Genomic DNA, 8,362 nt, shown 5'->3' with positions numbered 1-8,362 from the left:
AATTCCCACACCTGGCCGTGCCTCAGTTTCCCTGCCGCACTGAAGGAGCAAGGCCAGGCTGGTCCTGTGCTTTCCACGTCTAGGGCAGAGTGGGGGGGGCCTGGGGCAGAGCAGGGGGGGGCCTTGGCGCGGGTGCTCACGCTGACTCACCCTCCCAGTGATCATCAGCCGGCGGCAGAAGCGGTTGCAGCTGCTGCGGATCCGGCAGAAGGAGGCCAAGAAACGGCAGAGCCTCCCCCCGCAGGAGGGCAGCTACCGGCGCAAGCCCAACCCCGTCAAGCGCTACGCGGGCGATGTCCTGGCACCGGTGAGTGGGGAGCCCCCTTCTCCCCCTCCCCGGAGTGATCACGGAGCCCCGCGCCCTTGTCGGAGGCTGAATAGCTCCGCTGGGATCCCGTTATACTCGGCTGCCATGCTCCGCCCCAGAGCCAGCTGGGTTTGGGCAGGAGAGAGGCCCAGGCAGTCTGTAAGCGGGTGGGGGGGGGTAAGAAGGGGGATGCCACATGGCTAGTTTATAGGGTGAATGCTGGGCTCTGCTGCCTAGCCAGGGGTTGGGGTCCTGGCGCCAGGGGATGAAGGGGCAGGGGGGCCCCCCTCAGGGCACGCCCTGTGTTGACCTGTCCCCTCCGTGCCCCCAGAGCTACATCCAGAGCCTGCGGGATCGCCAGCTGGGCCCCGGCACCTCCACCCACACCGTCCTCGACCTGGACTACGACTGCGGCTCCACCGTGCCCCTGACCGCCCCTGTGCCCGGCGGGCGCCTCTGACGGGGGCAGGGGCTTCACTACATTCCACTTGTGCCTTAGGGGCGGAGGCGGCAGCGATGGGGGGAGACCGTTTTGCTGGTGACACTTCACCTCCCCTCACCCCCTGGCGCCCCCTCCCCAGCCCAGCAGCTGCGCTTCCCAGATAGGGTGGGCACCTCCTGCCCCTTTAAATATTCAAAGCAGCTGCCTTCCCCTGCCCCTATTGGCCTGTCCAGAGGGGAGGCGGGGCTCCAGGGGATACAGCTGGTTCCATTCGACCTGCTCTCCAGTGTCAGGTTGGGGACCCTGCTCTGGGCCCCCCACAACGTCCAACCGCTCTCGTTCGGACTCCCCCATTCCCCCTCCGGCACTGGGGTTGGGGCAGAGCCCCCTGCCCCATCGCTGGGGGGTTTTGCCTTGGGGCCCCGAGTTAAAGCTCTCCCCAGGCCGGGCGAGGCCCGTGGGGGCTGCAGCTGGAGCAGCAGTGGGGGCCCAGACGCTGTGCGGAGGGGCTGGCACGGAGCATTCTGGGAACTCAGCAGCCATAACAGGCCAGGAGCCAGCAGCCGCCCCGGCCCGAGCCCCGTCAGCCAGCCCTGGGCGGCACAGGGCGCTCGCAGGCTCAGGGCGAGCCTGTACACACAGGAACTGTCGCCATGGCAGATGCCCTGCAAGGGGGGCGGGGGGACCCAGATCCCCCGGCCTGCGAGGATGACAGCCAAGGCCCAGCCGGTCTAACGCTTCTAGCAGCACTTCCCTAAGCCGCCGGCTCCAGCAGCCCCCCCCATCTCAGCCCTGGCTCCCGAGGGGGGAGGGAGCCGGTCCCCTGTTTATACGCTATGTACTGTACCGGGGGGGCACATTAAACTGCCTTACAGAGCGGGTGTGGCCGGCTGGCTCCGTGTGTCTGTCTGCAGGGTCTGCCCCCTTTGGCAGGACCCCAGGGGCAGAGCAGCTCAGGGCTGGGGTTCCCAGCTGCGGGGGGTGCTGGATTTCAGGGAGGGAGGGGCAGAAAACAGCCGGGCCCCTGCTCCTCAGCCACCCCTGGGAGGCCCAGCCCCACGCTGCCCTGGCACAGAGCTCGCAGGGTCACCATGATGCACAGGGGATGGGGTTTATTGTGCAGGGAGGGAGCAGCGGCTCCCAGGGGTACAGTGCCCGGGCAAGGCCCCCATCCCTCCCCACCCCCCTGATGTCCTGTCCCTGTGCCGTTCCTGCCAGCTGCCTGCAGGTGGCGCCTCTGGCCCATTAAACCCCCCTCTCCCCCTTCTCTTCTCCATCCCCTGTGGCCCCGATCCCAGGGCATCCGGGCCCATCCCGCGGGGGCGCCTAGGTCTCACAGTGCATCCAGCGCTCGGCCGTGCTCAGCGGGTACCCCTTCTCCACCCGCAGCTGCGCGTTCACCCGCCAGTACTGGTCCCCCTTGAAGAAATAGACCCGGCCGTTCTCCCAGGCCACGGCCGCGTCCAGGTGGGAGGGCACCCCGGTGAACAGCTTGGAGATCTTCCTGGGGTAGCCGCCAAAGTCGCTCCAGGCCAGCTCGTCCCACTGCCAGTAGCCGGTGCCCTGAGCAGGAAGGCAAAGCAGAGGGGGGCTGGCGGCTTGGCTCGCCAGGGCTAGGTCCCCTCCCCCACACCGGGTACCAGCCCCTGGTCCTGCCAGGCAGTGCTGGCTGGTGAGCCGCCTTTGCCCAGCTCCTGGCTTGGAGCCGACAACATGCCAGAAGGATTCTCCCAGAATGCATCTGGCAGGATGCTGCGGGGGGGGGGGGGGGGGGGGAGTGTCCCTCAGGACCAGCTTGGAAATGGCTACACAGTTCCAGGGCCCCAGGGGAAGGAGACTGCAAGATGTGAACTACACTTCCCAGAATGCTCTGGGCCCAGGCTCTGGTATATCGCCCGTGAGGAGGGGCGTGGTCCTACAAATATCAGGGTTGCGTTCATAGAATATCAGGGTTGGAAGGGACCTCAGGAGGTATCTAGTCCAACCCCCTGCTCAAAGCAGGACCAATCCCCAACTAAATCATCCCAGACAGGGCTTTGTCAAGCCGGGCCTTGAAAACCTCCAAGGAAGGAGATTCCACCACCTCCCTACGGGACCCATTCCAGTGCTTCACCACCCTCCTAGTGAAATAGTGTTTCCTGATATCCAACCTAAACCTCCCCCACTGCAACTTGAGACCATTGCTCCTTGTTCTGTCATCTGCCACCACTGAGAACAGCCGAGCTCCAACCTCTTTGGAAGCCCCCTTCAGGTAGTTGAAAGCAGCTATCAAATCCCCCCTCACTCTTCTCTTCTGCAGACTAAATAACCCCAGTTCCCTCAGCCTCTCCTCATAAGTCATGTGCTCCAGCCCCCTAATCATTTTTGTTGCCCTCCGCTGGACTCTCTCCAATTTGTCCACATCCTTCTTCTAGTGGGGGGCCCAAAACTGGACACAGTACTCCAGATGAGGCCTCACCAATGTCGAATAAAGGGGAACGATCACGTTCCTCGATCTGCTGGCAATGCCCCCACTTATACAGCCCAAAATGCCATTAGCCTTCTTGGCAACAAGAGCACACTGTCGACTCATATCCAGCTTCTCGTCCACTGTGACCCCTAGGTCCTTTTCTGCAGAACTGCTTCCTAGCCATTCGGTCCCTCGTCTGTAGCGGTTCGTGGGATTCTTCCGTCCTAAGTGCAGGACTCTGCACTGGTCCTTGGCGTTGCCATTGGCTGAGTGGTTACGCCTGTCCTTTTCCAGCCAACCAGCATCCTCCTGTCCTGGGATCAACCCGCCCTCAGGACAGAGGCAGCTGGGCACAAGGCGAAAGGCAGGACCCAAAGCTCCCTGCCCCAAGGGGCTGGCAGGACGAGGGGGCGGGGCTGGCAGGACGAGGGGGCGGGGCTGGCAGGACGAGGGGGCGGGGCTGGCAGGACGAGGGGGCGGGGCTGGGAATTCCCGCCCCAGCCGGCTCCGCTTGCTGGGTCCTAAAGCCGGAGTGGGCAGGAGCTGCCTGGGCTGGGAGGGGCCTGGCTCAGGGCTCAGAGGGGAGGCTGGGGCTGGAGGGGGCACCCAGGCCGGGGACCTTCAGAGAGATCAGCAGGACCCGGGGCCCACCGCTTACCTTGAAGAGGAAGATCTTCTTGTTCCCCGGCCAGTAGAAGGCGGCGTCGATCTTGGCCGGGACCCGGGTCAGGGCCTTGGGGTAGCCAGGGTCCAGCTGGAAGCCTCGGTACCTCCAGACCTTGTCACCTGCGGCAGAAGTGGGGGGGGGGGGATGTCTGCGATGCAGAATGGTGCCCAAAGCCAGGCCCACAAGCAGCTCCCCCCCACCTACTGTGCCCCTTCCACCACTCGTTCTGACACCCCCGGCAAGGCTCCCCCACCTTTGAAGAAGTAGCTCCTGCCGGTGCGTGGGGAGTGCACGGCCGCATCCAGCTGCCCCGGGAGCCCCTTCCACAGGGCCGGGATCTCCTTCAGGGGGCCGGTCCCGAAATCCGTCACGGTCCAGACGTAGCCCCCCCTGAAGGCGTAGGTCTGCTCATACGGGCCTGGGAGGCAGAGGGGAGCAAAGGGTTAATGCCCGGTGGGCGGCCCCCAACCTCACAGATGTGGGGCACTGGGGGGACGTGCCTGAGCTCGGGGCCAGGCTCACGGGGGGAGGGGGGGCAGCGCAGCCTGGAGCGATGACGCACTTGTCTTTGTACAGAGATGGGTCATCATGTAAATCGCCCCCAAAACCTATTTCCTCCCTTGGCCTGGGGCCCCTCAGGCACGTCGGGGCCCAGCCCCAGGCCCTGCTGCTAACGGGCTGGGCCGTACTGGTTTGCGCACGTTTTAGCTCCCGGGACTGGGCTGGCAAACGCTCGCTCCGCTGGTGCGGGGTTTACACAGGATCTGGTCTGAGCCCACGGTGAGCCAGACGGTGGATGGCCGTTAATTCAGCGGCCGTTAGCGAAGGGGGCGCGGGCTGATTTTTAGGTGGGTGCTACCTGGCCAAAGAGTCATAAACCCACTCATCCTGCTCACCCCCCCGGCTCCATTTCAGCTCAGGCTGTCTGCAGCCGCTGGCCCAGTTCCGATGCCCGTTGGCTCCATTATTTTATATTAACGCCCTCCCTGGGCCATTCGCAGCCCTCCCCGAACGCCCAGCATCGTCTCCGTCCCCGGGCACCAACCCCGGAGAATCCAGGGGGCTTTGGTCCCTTCTCTTTCCCAGCCCGTTGGGAGTTCCCCCACGAAAGAGCCCCGCCGGCTCACCGAACATCAGGGCGTCCAAGCCGTCGGCGCAGGGGTCGGGCACCTTGGTGGGCGGCAGGCTGGAGGTGGTAGGTGGGAGGGTCCTGGACGGCATCACTGGGGGAGTCTTTTTGCCTGAAAGTAACACCAGACAGTGGTTATTCTGGCCCGTTACAGGCCAGCTGGGGGCTGCAGGGGCTCCTGGAGGGCACGGGGAAAGGGGAGCTGAACCCAGACAGACATGTGGGGCAGGAGGCGGGGCCCGGCAGGCAGAGCATGGCAAGGAGAAGTGGGGTCCCCCCATGGAACGCCAGAGGGGTGTGGGAATACCAGGCCCAGCAGGACTCGGGGTGGGGGACAGAGCCAGTGGGATACTGTGGGAGGGGAAGGACCCGGGGCAGGGGAGATTTTCATAGACTAGCAGGGTTGGAAGGGACCTCAGGGGGGTCTAGTCCAACCCCCTGCTCAAAGCAGGACCAATCCCCAAATGGCCCCCTCAAGGATTGAACTTCCAACCCTGGGTTTAGCAGGCCAACGCTCAAACCCCTGAGCTAGCCCCGGCGTCCCTCACCGTACAGGGCCCGGATGCCGTCGATGTCATCGAAGTGCAGGCGGAAGTGGGGCCGGTAGCCGCCGTAGACGGGGGCCATGAGGGCCGTGGGGTAGCGGGAGTGGCCCAGGCCCAGGGCGTGCCCGATCTCGTGGGCCGCAATGATGCGCAGGTTGACGCCACGGTACGTCCCCTCCGTCCACAGCTCGTCCTCGTCGAAGTGCACCGTGCCCTCCTCTGGGACGTCGGCGTGAGCCAGCACCTTCCCTGTGCCCGGAGACACTATGAGGGCGGCTCCCCCATCCCGACTGAGCCCCCCGCCCAGCTCCCTGCCGCACACTGGGGGCAGTACGGCCTGCTCGTGAGAGCGCCCCCTCCTGGAACCAGGCGGCCGCTCACCCCGACCCTGCCCTCCCCGCGCCCGGGCGGCTCCGCGTACCAGGTCCGTCGAAGGGGCGGGAGCAGGTCCAGGAGGTGGCGCCGTGGAAGGAGATGCGGATGTCGGCTGGGCCGTGCCGCACCTCCCGGAAGGTCAGCGGAGCCACGTCGCTCCAGTACCCGAAGGCGGCCTGGATGGCCTCGCGGGTAGCGCTGGCCCCCATGTCGCGTGTGTAGCGGTAGAGCCGGTAGGTCAGGTTCTTCCTGCGCCAGCGGCCTGGGGGGCAGAGGGAGGAGAGCGGCTTTGCCAGCGGGGAAGGGATGGGGGCCCCCAGCCTCCTTCCGAGGCCACAGGGAACGCTGGGACCCGGCTTCCACCCCTCGGTGCCCAGCGGCAGGAGAGGGCCAGCCCTGCCCTGCCCTGGCATTCGGGGTCGAAGGGACACCCTGATGCTGGCTCCATCACCTTCCCCTCCACCTCTGGGCCTAGCCCCATAATGCCGACCTGACCCCCGCCCATCCCTAGCTCCGTAACCTCGACCCCAACCCAACACGACTCTAACGCCAGCCGTAACCCCGAGCCCGCCAGGCGGCCCAGCACTCAGCTCCCCCCACCCCCACTGGCTGCACTGGGGTCCGTCCGTCCGCCCCTCACCCAGCAGCAGGTACTTGAGGGTTTTCTGGTTGAAGGGGTCCTCGACCCCGCAGCGCGGCTGCCTCATCTGCTCCAGGGTGGCATCATCGAGGAGGCCGGTGGCGGGCAGCTCGGAGGCCAGCTGGAAAGACCTGGACGCGGGGGGCACAGATGGCAGGTTCAGCTGGGGCCTCGACGCTCGAGGGATGGGGCCTCGAAGAGACCAGCTCCCCCATGGCGCAGGCTGGGGGGTGCCAGGGACATCGGGTACGGCCCAGCATGCCCAGGGGGCAGCGTGGCTCTGGTCACGCACACGCCCCGCTGGGACTCCGACCACCAGCCACGCCCGGGCTCCGGCCCCAGCTGTGCCCATGTGCCCCAGCCCGGCCCTGGCCCCTCCTAGGGTGCTTGGCACCCGCGTTACCTCACGGCCTCGGTGAGCTCGGCCTCGGTGAACTCGTCCGTCAGCCTCTCCAGCGGCTTCTGCAAATACCCGAACTGCAGCAGGTAACGCTGGGGGGGGGGGGGGGGGGAAGGGACATGGGTCAGCGGGACACGTCCGGCCCCCAGGGACCTGGGCATCGCTACGCGGGTGGGAAACAGGGCCCTGGCCAGAGGGGTGCAGCGCCACCTCCAGGCTCTGGGCCTGGCAAGAGATGAGCTGCGTGATCTCACGCCTGGGCACTTAGAGGCTGGCATTTCCCATAATGCTTTGAGGAGCTCAAAACGCTGTCCCTTTAATGAAGGTTCACAGCCCCCCAGGGTGTGTGTGTGGGATCATTGTCTCCATTATACAGATGGGGAAACTGAGGCAGTGGGGAAGAGACTTGCCTCAGGTCAGTGCCAGAGCCGGGGACAGAACCCCACAGTCCTGGCTCCCAGTCCCCTTGCTCTAACCACTAGACCCCACTCCCCTCCCAGCCAGGGATAGAACCCAGGCGTCCTGGCCAAGGCCTGCGTGGCCCGCACAGCTGGGTGAACAAGCGGACAGGAAATTCCTACGGCCTACTTGGCACGTCAGCGGGGGGCCTGGCCATGTGGTGACACTGTTCTCTCCCAGCCTGGGAGGAACCGTGGTGTCCAGCCTGGGGTCGCTGCCATGTTGGCCCAGCCACGCTGCAACGCCCTGGCACGTGGGTGGGCTCTGCACTGGTAGGTGGCCCCGTCCCCAGCACAGATTGAAACAAGTCCCGGGGCTGGCGTGGGAACGCTGGCAGGGCTGGGTTGGGGGAGCCCCGGAGGATTGTCAGATCAGGGTTGGTGAGAGCTCCCCATCCCCCAGCTCTGGATAACAGGGGGCCGCGGGGCGGGAGTGAGGGGCACCGGCAGAGCTGGGCGGGATCCCAGGAATGGGATGGGGATTGGGGGGCACCGGCACCATTCCGCCCCATCCCCGGTCCCCCCAGCACCATCCCGGCTGGGCCCCGGAGCTGGTGCTCACTCTGGGGCACGAGAACACCCCCGGCCCCGACTCACCACAGCTTCCTGCTCCTCCGAGGGGTCGCTGGCAGCGGTGCTGGCGAAGAGGGCGAGGGCACAGACCTTGCAGAGCAGCTCCAGCCCAATCATCCTCAGCGGAGCCTCTAGCAGCACCGGCCAATGGCGGTTTCTAAGAGGGGGCACTAGACACTCCTCTGAGCCCTTGGAAACCGTCTTTCTGGGCCTGGTCCCTCGTCCCCTCCTGCCCGCCGGGTTCCCAGCGGCCCTTCGCTCCTCTCCAGCCCTCCCGCCCCTTTCCCAAGTTTATAAACCTTGAACAGCCCGGATGACTCATTCCAAACTAAACCATGTTGCAACCGCAGGCCAGAGCCCCCCCCCGGAGGGGGGGG

At 65.8% G+C, this 8,362-nt stretch overlaps 1 protein-coding gene across 1 annotated transcript; it reads right to left on the bottom strand.

Annotated features, from left to right (window-relative positions):
- Positions 1–2,075: 2,075 nt before the first annotated feature.
- Positions 2,076–8,102, bottom strand: MMP19 (matrix metallopeptidase 19). The gene is made up of 9 exons (XM_065419251.1): positions 8,010–8,102; positions 6,958–7,046; positions 6,555–6,685; positions 5,961–6,176; positions 5,543–5,788; positions 4,993–5,106; positions 4,119–4,283; positions 3,857–3,984; positions 2,076–2,312 (listed from the first exon to the last, which is right to left on the bottom strand). The coding sequence occupies exons 1-9, from the start codon at positions 8,100–8,102 to the stop codon at positions 2,076–2,078; spliced, it is 1,419 nt and encodes a 472-aa protein (XP_065275323.1).
- Positions 8,103–8,362: the final 260 nt, after the last annotated feature.

The sequence above is a fragment of the Emys orbicularis genome, chromosome 19 (assembly GCF_028017835.1).
Source record: "Emys orbicularis isolate rEmyOrb1 chromosome 19, rEmyOrb1.hap1, whole genome shotgun sequence".
In the NCBI taxonomy this organism is placed as follows: domain Eukaryota; kingdom Metazoa; phylum Chordata; order Testudines; family Emydidae; genus Emys; species Emys orbicularis.
This window is presented reverse-complemented; position numbering and strand designations above follow the sequence as displayed.